The 17092-nt window shown below is 38.7% G+C and overlaps 1 protein-coding gene across 1 annotated transcript in view; it reads right to left on the bottom strand.

The window, feature by feature from the left end:
* The window catches only part of THADA (THADA armadillo repeat containing), a gene marked incomplete at both ends in the record, with an annotated part of 379586 nt that overhangs the window by 173932 nt on the left and 188562 nt on the right, over positions 1–17092 (bottom strand). Inside the window, one exon of the mRNA XM_080711248.1 lies at positions 12654–12822. Coding sequence (XP_080567374.1) covers positions 12654–12822 — 169 coding nt within the window. The remainder of the gene's footprint in view (positions 1–12653; positions 12823–17092) is intronic.

Raw genomic sequence — 17092 nt, forward strand, 5'->3', positions numbered from 1 at the left:
TAGGCAGAATAAATATAATCAAAATGGCCATTCTGCCAAAAGTGACCTACAGATTCAATGCAATTCCTATCAAAATACCAATGACATTCTTTGTAGACATACAAAAATCAGGCATGCATTTTATATGGAGAAAGAAAAGACCAATAGCCAAAGTAATCCTCAGCAATAAGAACAATAAAGGAGGCAATACAATCCCTGACTTCAAATTATACTATAGAGCAACAGTAGTAAAATAAGCATAGTATTTGCACAACAACAGCTATACAGACTAGTGGAACAAAAGAGAAGATACACAAACATCCCACACATCTATAGTCAATTGATCTTTCACAAAGGGGCCAAACTCATACACTGGAGAAAAGACAGCCTTTTCAACAAATGGTACTGGGAAAACTGTCAATCCATTTGTAAAAAGATGGAACTAAATCCTTACCTCTCACTATGCACAGGAATCACCTCAAGATGGATCAAAGACCTGGAAATCAGACCAGCGACTGTGAAGTTATTAAAGGAGGCCATAAATTCAACACTCCAAAATATAGGCCCAGGCAGTAACTTTCTCAACAAGACCTCCAAAGCGCAGGAAACTAAAGCAAGAATTAACAACTGGGATGGCATCAAACTAAAAAGTTCCTTCTTATCAAAAGAAACCATCAAAAACCTAAACAGAAAGCCTACAGAATGGGAGAAGATCTTTATCAGCCACCACTCTGATAGAGGGCTAATATCCAGAATATACAAAGAGCTCAAAAGACTCTACACTAGCAAAACAAACAACCCAATCAAGAAATGGGCAACTGAATTGAATAGACATTTCACAAAAGAAAAGAAACAAATGGCCAAAAGATACATGAAAAGATGTTCAACATCATTAGTCATTAGGGAGATGCGAATCAAAACTATGCTGAGATTCTATCTAAGCCCAATCAGAGTGGCAAGCATAAAGAAATCAAATAACCACAAATGCTGGCGAGGATGTGAGGAAAGAGGAACTCTTTTACACTGTTGGTGGGAGTGCAAACTAGTTCAGCCACTATGGAGATCAGTGTGGAGATTCCTTAGAAAACTGGGAATAAATCCCCCATATGATCTGGCAATACCACTCCTGGGTATCTTTCCAAAGGGCTTGAAATCAGAGAACTACAGTAACATATGCATACCCATGTTCATAGCAGCACAATTCGTAATAGACAATTTTTAAAAGAGGTACTAAGGACATGTTTTTAAAAATATATTTTTAAAATATCATAACATCTTTGAGAACCAAGTCACAAATCTACTACTAGCTTCCTAGACATCTTCATGGAGGAGCCCACATAATATTTAAGAACCATTAAAATTAAGATAATTTCTCACTATGTAGTTTTAGTACCATATCTAGATTTATCTACTACTTTCCTTTTTGAGGTCTAAATCTAGGAATCTGGAGAAAGCTTAATATTTAAAAAGTTAAAAATTTGATGTCCTGGGTTAAATTTTCAGCAGAACCTATGACCTTGGAGATTTATCCATACTGCCTTCTGCTCCCTCCAAAGAGAGGTTCAATAAAATAGCAATTGTATCCAGTAATGTACCAGTGTTTCAAGTACAAAAAGCAAGAAAATCCTAATTATATGTTATTTTCCAAAGCTCCTTTAGGAAAATTGAACTCAGAATTTTACTATGCTCCCTGAGTCTGGGGAAAGCAGAATTAAATTTCAACTATACAATTGTGCAGATGGATCAGAGGCAGGTTGGGACAGGACATGAAGAAAACTGTAAGCAACTAGGATTTTATGAGTGAGCTGGCTTATATATTAACAGCACTTTTACAGGACGGAAATGGGTGGAGAGGGCGGGTAATGGGGGGAGAGAAAGAGAGAGAGAGAGGGAGCAAAAGAGAGAGGCATCTACTAGGGACATGCTACCAAACACATGTCCAGACCAAGCCACCCACAACAAAGAAAGACAGCAATGGTGGGGTTGAGACCCTGCCACAGAAAAATATAAGAATATAATAAACAATCATATGATTTAAAGTAGGAAAAGGTTTTTGTGGGGTTTTTTTTTGTTTTGTTTTTTTTTTTTTTTTTGCTTATTTAAATCTTTCTTTAGGCTATCAGTTGATTACATTTCTGGCCAGTAGGGCAAATGCCAAGTCATCTGGCTATCCTCAACCAGGGTGTTTCTAAATAGCCATTCAATTTCTTAGTAACTGAAATACATTGGCTGTTCTAAATAAGTCCAAGGGCTTTGGAACAAGTACAGTAATGCTCTGAAATCTGAAAAATGCTGCAGTAATAAAAACAGTGAAGTATTACTTTTGGGGGTTTTTGCGGTACTGTGGATGGAACCCAGGAGCATTGTACCTCTGAGCTATAGCCCCAGTCCTAGGTTTTAGTCTTTTTATTTTATTTATTTATTTTGGTGGTACTGGGGATGGAACCCTTCTCCCCCAGGCTACACTCCCAGACCTATTTTATATTTTCATTTAGAAACAGGGTCTCTTAAGCCAGCGAGGGGCTTTGAACCTGCAAGATCCTCCTATCTCTGCCTCCCAAGGGCAGGGATTACAAGCCTGTGCCACCACGACCGGCGTCTAGTCTTTTTATTTTTGAAACAGGATATCACTGAATTGCGAAGAGCCTCGTTAAGTAGCTAAGGCTGCCAGCGAACTGCGATCCTCCGGTCTCAGCCTCCCAAATGCTGGGATTCCAAGCCTGTGCTACCACACCTGGCTTACTTTTTGCCTATTAGACTGCTAAAACAAACAATAAATACTATTTTCATTGGATGGGGAACCAGCAAATGAATTCTATCACATAATGGGACCACATACCTCAGAGGCTTTATAGAGACTCTTAAAAAAAAAAAAAAAGCCTGACAGTGTACACACAGTGTGATGCTTTGTTCTCTCATGTTTTTAAAGTACATTCAGAATGATCTTGAGTCAAAAAAGTCTGAAACAATATGAATGAGCTGGCTAGGAGGGAATGGAAAGCAAGTCTTCTGTAGATGAAAAATGAACTTGGAAAAGTGCGAGATTAATCTATCTAGGAGGATCCTATATCTCCCTCCACTTTATGAACTCCAAATTTCCCCCTTGGAATGGTAAAAGAGGCCTTTGTCTGAGACAGTATGACAGTGTTCTTTTCCTGATTCATCAGGTTTCTGATGGGGTCTGAGGGAAGGGATGTAATTCAAAACAAAACAGGTGCAAGGAATAATAACCTGATCAGCAGGAACTCTGCTCTTAAAAATCCAAACTAATCTTAGTTCTTATAATCTTTAATATGGTCTCCAGGAAGGTGGAGAACACAGACTGGTCAGAGGAGCCTCTTTTTGAAGTATGTCAAAATATAAAGTCAAAATTGCTGAAATTTGGCTTGTCTCTTTCGCGCAGACTCTCACATCAATAGGAACGCTCATATTTTGCAGTACTATTCAAGGTAAAGCACTGATTTTCCTAAAATAGCTTTCCTCTAGCTCAAAGTCGTTCACTCACCATCTATATCAATGACATTCATATTTCCCTATTAGCAGCAGAGGTAAATTGTAATAGTAACAACCAACATTTACTGAGCACTTCCTATATGCTGAGATCTCACTGAGCACTTCATTTAATTTAACTCATTTAATCCTCTTAATGGCCTATGAAGCTTTGTTTTCCAACTTATAGAGGAAGAAGTCAAGGCACACAAATTCAGTAACCTACCAAACATCCTGCTAGTAAGCAGCAGAGCTGGGATCTAGACAAGCTAGTTATAGAATCTGCTGGTACACACTCTAAGATATATCCTCGTTGAACACATGTTCCCAGCTCTTATGAATTTTAAGATTAGACTTTGTATACTGGTCTTCCTATAGGTATATTATGCTATATGTATCATATTATTGAACACTATGAAATAAAGGAAAGAAAATGCTAACAGTCTTCTACACACACGGCCATCTTGCACACCACTTTGAAGGCCACAGGCCCATACAGTGTCTGGGTTGCTTGGTTTGTGGCCCTCATGTGATGACCTGCACCCACCCTCCAATCACATATTCTGTTTCTCCCTGACACATTCTGGGACCCAGAAGGCTGGTTTGTTCATTCTCTCCCCTCCCGCTGCCAACACTTTGTGATGTCCTCCTTGGTGCTCTGGCTGAACCCAAGTCCCCTTGTCTCAACAACTGAAAACTAGTGTAAAGTTTATTCCAGGTCCCAGTGTCCCTGTGAAGCCTTCTATGTTCATTGAAGTCCATACTGGCCTAGTTTCTCAGAAGTGTAATTGTCCTGTGCTTGGCACACATCACACACAGCCATGTATTTCTGTGTAATTGTTTGCAGTGTTGATGGTTTATTTTCTGACAGTTCATAGGCTTCTTCAGGGTAAAAAATATGTTGTAAATGAACTTTTGAATCCTCTATTGACCTTACACAGTTTCATGTACTTAATAACCTATCCAGAAAATATTTGCTAAATAAAAGCATAAACTGTTTTAAATTTCACAGGCCCAGATAGGTAGAGTTAAGGTAAAAGTCATCCCAGAAAGCAGAAGTACTGACGTGTAATGGTTCCTTCCCTATTTGCCAGGACTCACCAGAAACACAGAAGACCCAGCTCACTGTGATCCTAGGGAAAGGACTTCTGAATGGCCCTAGAACATGTGAACAGTTAGAGAGTCCTAGAATTTTTAAAGTAATGATATCCTTCATGGTTTCGTTTGTTAACTATTTTCTACTCTGTTGGAATTTTTCTATGGGTAAAGACAGGCTCAAACATATACTTGGTATACCTGTCAGGTGTCTATAACCAATGTGATTTCTGGAAAAAAAAAAAAACACATCTACAGCCTTCCCCCAAGTCTTATCCTTTAGTAGAATCTTCTCAGACATTCCTTTTTTTTTTTTTTTTTTTTGGTGGTGGTGGTACTGGGGTTCCTAGAAACCCTTTTATCTCCGGACTGCACTCCCAGACCCATTTTTAAAAATATTTTTATTTGGAAACAGGGTCTCTTAAGCCAGCGAGGCTGGCTTCAAACCTGCGCAATCCTCCTGTCTCCCAAACACAGGGATTACAAGCGTGTGCCACCACGCCCGGCCAGACATTACTTTTTTGACAATAATTATTCTGATTCCTCTTTTAACATTGCCACCTGCTTCTCCTCTTCTTCCTGACTCTTCTTACCCTATTCTACTTGTTCTCTTTGTCCACAGTAATTTTTACCATTCTAGTAAGCTACATGATTTACCGATTATATTTACTATAATAAATTCTGGTAAATTATACTATCATTTCTTATTTTCTGTCTCTCTGCTGCTAAAACATCACCTCCAAGAGAGCAGTGATCTTTGGAGGCAAGCGCCTGTCTCTTTTGTTCTCTGATATATTCTAAGTACTGAGAACAGTATGGGGCATGTAACTCGCATCAATGAATAGTTCTTGAACAACTGAATAAACAAAAAATGTCAACTTCCACTGTCCTCCACACCCTGAAGGGCCCAGAAAGAGTCATTCTTTCCTGAGAATATTCCTTTTCTCATTCAGAGAAGCCAGAGTATAATGGTTAAGCACACAAGCTCCAATACTAGGACTGAATCCCAGCTCTACTTTTTACCATTTATCCTTGTACAACTTGTGACATCTCATCCTCTCTCTCTTTTTTTTTTTTTTTGCATTAGTAGCATGGGAAGAACACCCATCTTCAGAAAAACCTCTGTAGGAACTGTAGGCAAAGTATAAGTTATTGGGTACATATGGAGGTTCTTCTGAAAGACGAGTGTTGTACATATACAAACACATACTCAATATGATGCACACACACATTTTTTCCCTCTTTTCACTATTACTTCACCTACTCTAATCCTCAACATTAACAAGCACCCAGGGTAACATCAACGGACCAGCTTCTATGTTCCACATACTCTTGAATGATACCCTGAGTTCGGGGCATTACAACACGGCATGACCATGCCGACACCCAGTGCTCTGGAACCTGGCAGCTAAGAACTGCCACCAACACCCAGAGAAAGTGAAGAAATGCACACCACATAAGGCTTTGGGATATTTATAAGGAAGGGATTAATTCATCTTCAAAAGTAGCATTTTAATTAAAAGTGACCTTTCTGGGCTTATATTCAGTAAGGAATATGTTACAAAAGGTAAGGTTTAACAAGGTTTAGTTCTTTAATTTTTTCTTAAGCCCAGTGCTTCACAATCCTTTTCATGTCAAGGCATACATAGAAAAGAATCTTTCTTTGGCACTCTGGGATAAAAGATGCTGCTATTCTCCACTGCAGGTGACTGTGTGGAGTCTCCAGCCCCCTAGGCCAAACTCAGTCTCCCTAAGAGCTAAAGATATGAATAAACACCATGGCACCCCTACAGTCACAACACTGGAGAAACTCTGCCTTAGCCCTTCTTGGGCTGGGGACTTTCCTAGCAACTTAGAATTTTCTCCTTTCACACTAACCCAAGTTCTCAAGAAGGAAGAGTGAATCTGACTACTAGGGACAAGAGTGAGCATTTTCATTAAATTATGACTCACTCCAGAAAAAAGCACATTGACAAGCAATCCATTTATAACTTACAACATCAGCATAATTTCATGCTTTTGTTTTTTATTTTCCATTCTGAAATTATATTTTCTGGTCATAAAATAAACAACAGTGGAGATAGGCCAACATTTTAGATCAGCAAGTGGAATCCACCAAGTAATGTTCCATTTCTGGACAGCTTGTGCATTTTACTTTGTTTTCGCAATTTTGTACTCTTAAGAAATATGAAAACATTAAAATTCTTAAGGCATGGGCCAGGCGTGGTGGCGCATGCTTGTAATCCCCACACTTGGGAGGCGGAGACAGGAGGATCACGCAGGTTCGAAGCCAGCCGCACTGGCATAAGAGACCCTTTTTCAAAAATATAAAATAGGTCTGGGAGTGTAGCCCGGAGGTAGAAGGGCTTCCAGGAACCCCAGTACCACCAAAAAAAAAAAAAAAAAAAAAAAAAAAAAAAAAAAAAAGAATCTTAAGGCATAAGATGTCTTCTATGGCAATACTTTTTAAAGATGAAAACAATAATCCTTTTATAATATATTTATCACAGTATTAATTTAATAATATTAGTTTAAATTATAAAGGGAATACCAAGTTTTTCCTCTATTTCAGTCTCCAAGCTGTTCCTGCCATGCCAGAACTACTGTGCCCATCCAATAAAGATCCACACTCTATTCCCTCATACAGCTTATCAGGGTATTCCATACTAAAGCACAGTCTTGGTTTCAGTCTCTCTGATGTCTGAAGCCCTGCCTGGCTGCTTTATCTTTTGTCCCTCTTCATTTCTATTATTCATATGCTACCTGGTCACTGAGTACTCACGTGGACTCTAACCAGCAGCTTCCTACACTGGAAGGTAAAAGCCTTAAAGGCAAACTCCTTGTGTTTCACCAGCACCTACAAAACAGGGTAAGCATTCCATGTCTGCTAAAATAAACTCAAATTTTGTACATGTTCTCATAGTCCCATCAGTGTCCAGATCCAGGATCCATAATTCTGGGGGCTGTCCAAGTTTGAGAAGAATTGTCAAGCCCTTAGGGATGACAGAAGGTGTGACAACTATGGTCTTAGCTATAGCCTGGGTCTCATGGGAGGATTCTGTATTTGCAAGCTAGAAATCTTAAATGGAAGATCAAAGACAAATGATGGCAGAGAGACAGAGGAGGAAGAAAGGAAGGGTACAATGTAGCGCTTCTCTGGGTTCCAGTGAGTTCCTCTGTCCATCTTTATAACACTGATCACTTGATTCCAATGTAGAATAAAGTATGATATCACACTGGACTTAAGGAGGACAGTCAAGTGATAAGGGATAAGACCAGGGTAGAGAAGGATTTGGGGTTTAATTTCCACAGCCATAAAAAGTTTGTTATTTCCATCAACTGTTGGAGAAGTAGTATGTTCTAAAAAGGAAAAACAAAAACAAAAGCAAAAAACACAGGATTTAAAGTTTCAGATCTAATCTCTATCACTGACTACTTCTGTGACTTCATGTAACTCACCTCATTTTCTGAGACAGACAGACACACACACACACACACACACACACACACACACAGGAATTATGATACCTGTCTTGCTACCTTATAAGGTCATTTAAAGTATAAATAAAATCATATATGCAATTCATTTGGATCATAGATAGTATCCCAAATGTTAACTTTTCTTCTCCTATGGGACACTTTCCAAATGTGCGGGCTTTGGTCCTCTGGAATCCAACCCTGGCTAATATTTCATACCAGCTAAGCAGGCAACACTTAGCTCCACTACCAGAAGAATGAAATTTTTTTTGACTCGGAATTCTCAAAATGCAGAAAGCAAGACTCAGATTGGGAAGAAAAGAGAATTAAAGAGTTTGTTTGACATGTTGTGCTGGCAAAAACAAGAAAATGTAATACCAGTGTCAGAACAAAAGTGCACCTTATGTTTGTACCAGCAAAGGAAAGTGTAGGACTGAAGGATTTAAAGAATACTCTTGCCTAGAATATTTAGATAATGTAAAAGTATTCTCTGCTTTATAACAAGCTAAATCAATGGTCTACTCTATTTTACTCATATGAAATACTTTTATTACAGGAAGAGCAGGGATTGTCTTTTATATGTTATGCCATCAGAAAAATAACCAAGAGAGATGTGAAATGAACAAACTAAAAATTCAAACTCTTCTATCAAATGATAAACATTCTTTATGAAACACCAGACTGTCAGTTAAATACAAAAATCCAAACAAATCTCTCCTCATGACTCTTGGCCTAACTTCCTCAATATAAGGGAACTTTCTAAACTCCAATATGATTTCTTGGGCATGGTAAGTAAACTAGTAATAATTTTAAGTTCCCAAACTATGAATAATTTTGGCAATAAAAACAGATGGCTAAACTGCTTAAAAAAAAAAAAAAGACACAGGGCAGCTCTGCCAGTATTGTTCCCAAATGAGGTAATAGCCTTGGCTCTTATCTAGCCTTTATTGAGACTTAATGTCATTTACCCCAGCTCTTATGAACCTGCTGCATAATCTCACCTTTTCTAATGTGCATTATTTCCATCCACTTAAACATTGCAATTATGAAGCTCTGGTTTTGAAAAAGATTGAGAAATGAATCCCACATGTTCTTTTTGTATGTCCTATAATTTGAGCCTTTTTCTGTAGTCTCAGAAAATCCAGAGATCAGCACATTTCTTGTTTTTGAGGTATACTATAGAAATAGTCTGAGGTTTGATATATTTATGTGAACATTTTCAAAAAAGTCCAAATGTATAATTCAAGAAAATATTCTGTGAAAGAATTTGTTTTCTGATTACAAAATGATTTCCTGCTCTTGAAAAAATAACAATTTTATATTTACTTAGCTGGCTCTGAAGGTCCCATGGAGATTATCATTCCTTTCACTCCATAACATCTCTTTTCCAGGTGCAGGCCTTTTCTGGTTTCAAAGGTAGCTAGCTATGTATAGAAGTAACCTACAAGCTATAGGAAGGAAACAGAAAAAGATCCTCTGCAATTTAACCCTTTATCCCACAGGGTAAAACAGAGCCATTACTCTGCTGACGTGGCGCCTGAATAAACACAACAGAAAGACTTTGCACAAACCTTTGACTTTCTTTTTTCAACCAGGTAAAACAACCTTAATAAAGAGATGAATCTGCTTGCCATATATGAACACAATACAACACCCACACTGTTGGCTTCTTTTCAATAGGTTCTTCATCTCACCTACATTTAGGAACAAGGGATCCTAACATTTAGATCACCTACATTTAGGATCCACACAACCCCAACAAGGGGATTTTACCTTTCCATAGAGTTTCACATTATACCAATGAAGTCAATTTGATCCAAAGGCAGCCCAGAGACAGTGAAGTATCATGTTTAGTTGCTGGGCAGGCTGGCCAAACACAGCCACAGGGCCAGGGGTGTATGAGAAATCAGGTAGAGAGGCCCATTTGTTCAACAGGTAAAAGAAAAGGAGAGAAACAATTCCAGCCACATGACTTCTGGCAAAGTTCAGCCAAGAATGGATCTTTAGCAAAGAAAACCTGTGGCTGATCCTCTTGACAATCTGGGCTTTCCTTCTAACCCTGCTGTGGTGCACATTGGGAAAGACCCATTCTGCATCCCTCATTACCATCCTTTTCCCTTCAGAGAAACAGCAGAGTCTGATAGGCTCAAGACCTAACCTGTTTGAGAAAATGATCTTTGGTCTCCTATGGCCCATATCTGCAACTAAGACAATAAGCTTAGCCTCTCTTCATTATAGGACGCAGTAAGGCCCAAGGGAAAGAAATGTGCTTAAGAGTTTATCATAAGAAACCACACACACAAAAAAAAAAAACATAATGCATGTAACACTAGTCAGATAATCTCATAGTACAATCTGGGACCTTATGGGGTCTGTGCAATCTTTTTAGGAGGTCCACAAGATTAAATTACTTTCTTTTTTAATTTTTTTTATCTGTGCATTGTAGTCATACATCTTGAGTACAAGATTGTAGAAGCATACATGCACACATCACCCAATTAGCCCCTACCCAACTCCCACTCTACTCCCTACCCTCTCCTGCCTTCTCATGTTGGCTTAGTGAATGATTTTGATATGTTTGTTAATGTACATAGGGAATTTCCCTCTTCCTCCCTCCCATCCACCTTATTTAGGTCACCTTATTTACTCATCTACAGTATCTCCTTCATCTAGGAAGAGCATCCGATTTCTTATTTTCTGTGACTGACTATCTCACTTAGCATAATATTCTCTAGTTCCATCCATTTCCCTGTATATGATGCAATTGTGTTTTTCTTTAGGGCTGAGTAAAATTCCATTGTGTACGTATCCCACAGGTTTGTAATCCAATCATCTGTTGATGGACATCTTGGCTGGTTTCATAGTTTGGCAATGGTGAATTGTTCAGCTATGAACATAGATACACATGCATTAGTTTGGCAGTTTAGTTACCATCCTTTAGGTAGATACTCAGAAGTGGCATTGCTGGATTGTATGGTAAGTTCGTTCCCATTCTTCTGAGGATCCTTCATACTGTTTTTCAAAGTGATTCTACTAATTTGCAATCCCACCAACAATGTATTAGAGTTCCCACTTCTCCACATCTTTGCTAGCATTTGTTGTTTGTGTTTTGAATGACTGTCATTCTAGCTGGAGTTAGGTAAAATCTCAGGGTAGTTTTGATTTGCATCTCTCTGATTGCTAATGATGTTCAGCATTTTTTTCAGTCATTTATTGGCCATTTGAATTTCTTCGTTGTGAAGTGTCTATTTAGTTCATTTGCCCATTTTTTTGATTGGGTTGTTTTCTTAGTGCTGAGTTTCTTGAGTTCTCTGTAACTACTTTCAAAATGATGTGAAGATGTTAGTTTCTTCCTTCATTTTCATTCTCTATTGATGTACAATGGAGTTTTCAAGAGGCCAAAGGGATGAAATGAAATCTTTCCTGTGATAATGAATGGAGCATGTGCATGGATTCCTATTTCAACACTTCCTCAAATTTATTTTCCATTGAAATACTGACAGGTAAAATCTCTTTAGACCCTTAATAACTTTTTCAGAAGTTGAAAAAGGCCCCGGAAAAAAATCTCAGAACCACCAACCTAGAACTCTAATCCCATCTGAATCTGCAATCTCCCAGAGTCATTCTCTATAATGTTCCGCTGCAGGGGAGATACTTTCTCTCCCTCACTTGGCTGTTTTCAGTTTCTGCTTAGATGTCACTCTGTGCAGTGCTTTCCCTGACTTCCCCAAAACAAGTTAGAAGGCCCTGCCATATGCTCACCCTGTACTTAGCACTTTATATGGTGACTGCCTATGTCCTGGTCTCTTTCATCCTTGTCTCTTCCAGGCAAGGAAGTCACTGTTCTGACTATGACAACAGCAGTTGTGAATGCTTAGTGGGCATTCAATAAATACTTGTTGAATACATAAAACAATCAAGGGAGGAAGGCAAGAGAATGGGTCTATCTTGCATTTTCACCTGAGGGGGGGGGTGAGATTAATTACTAAAAATATTTAGGCCCATTTTCAATTCTTCTCATGAATGAGGAATATGACTTGACATTTAAAAGCCTCTAACCCTGCTCCTGTGTGAGTGACTACAACAGCCCTGTTACAGAAGATTTCAGCAATACTATTTGTCCTCCAGAAAGGACTTAAACATGAGTTTCAGTATGAAGTCTATTTCTAAGTCATTTGTTGTATTTAAGTATTCCCTAGAAGAAATGTTAACAGCAATAAATTAGTACATTTAATTCATAATAAATAAGAGTCTTCTTTAACAAAAAGAAAATTGAAAGGAAAGCTTTGGTATTTCCATGTACTATGTGCTACAAGGTATATTCTCTCCAATGTGTACAACTCTCTCCATGCCTCTTGGGCTAGTTTCTACCAAGGAATGCACACAGCTTCAGGAATACTTGCTCGAAAAATGAGTATGAGTTCAATCCAAAAGATAATCTGCCAAATCATAGTGTAATACTCTATTCACATTTTGAATGAAAAAAGGCATACCTGCAAGATACCTGATCATTCACAAAAAGTTAAAAGCCGGTGTCATCTGCTAACAGTACTGAGAAACCAAAATTTATCTTATGGTGTTCAGCTAAAGTCACTCAAAGTAACTTTACTTACCTGGAGGAGTGTCCCATGAATATGGTTTTGCCGGAAACACTGGTCAGTAGAGTTAGGGAGCGTGGCCAACAGAGTTCGTATGGTATTAGGAATCTGGTCTATCATAACAAATGGAACCAAGGCACGAGCTGCCATTTCACGGGAGCGATAGATAGGAGAGCGACCACACCTGGAAAGAAAGAGCAACACAAGATCATCCAGTGTTCATTCCACATTGGTGCCTTTGTATATATGGATATTCTACCTAGCTCAGCTCGAACAAGGGAGAGGGTAGCAGGAACTGCTTTTTATTCCAAATAATGTTTTTGATACCTTCCTTAATTTTAAATGATTTTTCTGCATTTGCATTAGTTATGCAGGTGACTTTGCTTTTGTTAAGCACATTATTAGCATCTATAATTCTATCACAGGAACTAAATTAGATAGGCTTTGGGAATGATAAAACACAGGTAGTAGCAAAATTGGCTTACTCTTCAACAAGAAAACAATATTTACTGGGCACTTCCAATGGGAAAAAAAAAGGCACTGTGACAAGAACCATGAAAAGTAAGATCACCACCATTATCTCAGAAAAGCTTACATTCTGACTGGTAAGATAAGAAGTACATTTGAAAAGATGGCCAAAAGCACAAGATGGTATGAGAAAAAGTGATAAGCTGGTGTACTTGACATTATGACTACAGGAAGACAGAGGAAGAAGGGTGGGAATCAGGGAAGCATGATTCAAGTAGGCCAAGAGAAAACAGAAAGCCATTTTGACCAAGGACAATTGTATAAAGCAAGGGTAGAAATGCTTGAAGTATAGGTAGATGTGTCTGGCTAAAGTACAGGTTGATAAATAACAGTGGATACTGATGCTGAGAAGTGGGAAGTTCCACAAATGGCACACTATATGCTTTGAACTTAGTGTTAAGAGGACAAGAGATAGACCTTAGGTCTCTAGACCCTTACTTTGGGCTGACTCATACCCCACGAGCTGAAATAAAGTTAACTCTTAAGTAAGTGAAAGTCACAGACAAGTGACATTTTGGGATTCTACAAAGGTCACTAGAAGGGCAGGTTGTCCAAGGGCCTCTTGACTTTCTGAACATTCAGAATCTGAAAGGCCATGGCCATTTTGCTGAAGCTATGCACTTGAGAGCCTTCACAGATACAGGACTGACTGACTGACTGAGAGGGAAGTCCAACAGGATAAGTACCAGCTTAACTAAGTTCTTTACTAGAACTTCCTAAACTTCGTGATCTTTTATCCAATTGAAAGAGCAACTCAACTGAGAGAAACATCTTAGATGCTAAGACATGGAGAGGAAAGATCAGAAGATTGGAAGACTCTGCAGGAGAAAGGGATGGACTCTCAACCTTTTTTCAAAACAAATTAGTGTTCCAAGAAGGAGCTACCAGTAAGAAATGGTTCATTAGGGCCACATGATCACATATGTTTCTAACACCCCAGAGCTTTAACCATTTATCTTAATATGGCATCAAAAATACATAAATAATTTCTGTACAAATAGAATAGAATTATATCATTGGGGTGGGGAAGTGGGGGAGTAGGAGGAGGAAAGAGGAGTACAGCGTAAATAAAAACACTTAAGTCATTTTCCCCTAAGTGGGTCGGTCCACTAGGTTGCTCCACCACCAAACAGTTTGAGGATGGAGAAGCACTTATCTCATACCATACTATGGCAAGATACTGAGAGCTAAGGTTAGAGTAGGTACCTGGAGAGTTCTCAATAGCTTTTGACTTAAGTTCTGAAAACTCACCCGTTTCCTCTCTTATTTTTCCTTCAAAGTGATTAAATGTTTATCTATAATTGGCAAACCCAGTAAAATGTTCACTTTGGCTTATGGGGGAAGAAAATTTCATTTGACAAAGCAAAGAAAACACTCTGAAAATGCTGTGAGATTTAATTTAGCAAATGACCTCACTCGGTACAGCATGGTAATTTATCAGAAGCTTCCCTGGCTGTCCTTCATCCCTAAACATAAACACTTAGGGTTATAGTGTTTTATGTTACCAAAAGGGCTCTTGTATATAAATGTTTTCTTTCAAATACAAATAACTCTGACATGGTTACAGATGTTTAGTTTCCAATTAGCAGTAACCCTACACTAAAGAATCCCCCTCCTTTTGCTACTGACCTTTTGCAAATGATGATTTCCCAAAGGAATCTGGCATCAATACAGGAGAAAGAATGGAAAGTGGGGAAAGTGCCAGAATTTTCTGCTTTGGAATACCTTGTATTAGGGTATTTTGTAAACCCATATAACCAGGTTAAAAAGTAAAACAAAATTGTTCCTGAAAACGTAATCCAATCTCAAAAAAAGAGAAGCCAATGTTTAAAGTAATATTTAATTAAATAGCATGCATTATAAAGCAATGGCTATATATAATTTCAAACTCCCTCTAGTACAAACTGTTTAACTAGAAGGTTAGATTATGAGTGAATTTTTATGTACACATATATATATAAACATCAAGTAAAAACACATTTCTAAGTTACTGTTTGACAGCCATTGGGGGCATGGAGGCAGTGTGATTATCAAATTTGGAACCTGGTGACTATCATGATAAAAAATTAGAATACATAAGTTTTCATTTTGTTTTGGACACTGAGTTTTGTGATTTAATCAAGTCACAGTATATAGTGTGGTAGTTACTTTTAAAACTTCTTGAACAATATGCCTTATTTAGGATTACAGCCAGGCTTGGTGGTACATGCCATTAATCCCATCTACTCCCAGCTACTTGAGAGGCTGAAGGCTGAAGCAGGAGTACCGCATGTTCAAGGCTAGCCTGGCCAACTGGGTGAGACCCTGTCTCAAAATAAAAATTCAAAGGGCTGAAGATGTAACTAAGTGTTAGAGTATTTGCCTAGAATGCAAGAAAAACAAAAACTGAATCACAAACATTTCTTTAATAAATGAAAGGAGCACAATTTCTGAATGCTAACCTCTGGTTACTCTTTTTTTATTCTTAATTTGAAAGAGGTCTCACTAAGTTGCAGAGGGCCTCACTTAGTAGCTGAGGCTGGCCGTGAACCTGTGATCCTCCTGTCTCAGCCTCCCAAGTACTGGGCTTATAAGTGTGTGCCATCACACCCAGCTCCTGGTTATTCTTAACATAACACAGAGATGAAGAATAAAAATTACATTTTACTTGAAATTTCATTTAAATCTCTCATCATTTTTTTTCTTGCCTAGACAACAACAAATACAATTTGAAACTAAATTTTGGGTTCCAACCAAATGTTTTGGACAGCTGGAGAGACTTTTCTCTGGATCTGAAATGTCTGCCTTAACGATAATTCTTTCTTGACTCTGGAGAAAACATGGAAAAGACTTTATAGCAATATTCATTCAAATAGGAAACCTTAGAGAAGAAAGGAAAATCATTAATTTCAGGTTTTACCCAAAACAAAATGATGTGTTATCCTGTAAAGATCCAACATAAACAATGTAAGACACTCCTCAGCAGATGAAAAGTAGCAACTGGATTCAGTCTGAAACTTTGGCATCTTCTTCCCTGCAGATCCATCTGGGGTTTTCTCTCTGACTCTATCAATGAGTTGCATTTAGGTATCCTGTCACTGCCTGCACCAGCTGGAAAAGCATTTCTGGATCTCCCCTGGGGCTCTCAGGCTGAGACAGCCACAAGCACAAAGAAAGGGGCAGGCGGAGAGAGGGCACAGCCTAGAGAGGAGAGAGATACACAGTCCTCCAGGGGGAAAACCTCTCAGGAAGGTTCTGCTCTGCCTCCACAAAACACCAAAAAATGAACCCTCTGAAGTTCATAGGGTTGCTGACCCTCTGAAGGGGCCAACCTCTACCTGGCCTCCCCAAGTCTTCCTTCCAGGCAGGTAGAGGATGTGTGTGTTAAAAATTGGTCTGTGGGCAGGCTGGTCCTTATTTAGTAGGATCATTGCCCAAGAGCCGAGTTTTCTTTTCTTTTTCTTTCTTTCTTTTTTTTTTTTTTTTTTTTTTTTTTGCGGGTCTGGGGATGGAACCCAGAGACCCCCTGCCCAATTTTTTTTTTCTTTATTTTGAAACAGGGTCTCACTGAGTTGCGGAGAGCCTCACTAAGTAGCTGAGGCTGTCCGTGCACCGCGATCCCGTCTCAGCCTCCTAAATGCTGGGATTACAAGCGTGCGCCACCACGCCTGACAAGAGCTAAGTTTTCAAAGTGATTTAACACTCATTCTATTAACATTCAGCCTTTTGGGAGGCTGAGACAAGAGGATTAAAGGTTCAAAGCCAGCCTCAGCGCCTTGTGAGGTCCTTCACAACTTAGTGAGACCCTGCTTCAAGAATAAAGAATAATATAGGGCTGAAGATGTAGCTCAGAGGTAGAATGCCTCTGGATTCTATCCTCAGTACTGCAAGACAAGTAAAATAAAATAAAATAATAACAACAACAACCACCACCACCACCAGAGAAG

This window comes from Muscardinus avellanarius (assembly GCF_963383645.1).
Source record: "Muscardinus avellanarius genome assembly, chromosome: 15".
NCBI lineage: Eukaryota > Metazoa > Chordata > Mammalia > Rodentia > Gliridae > Muscardinus > Muscardinus avellanarius.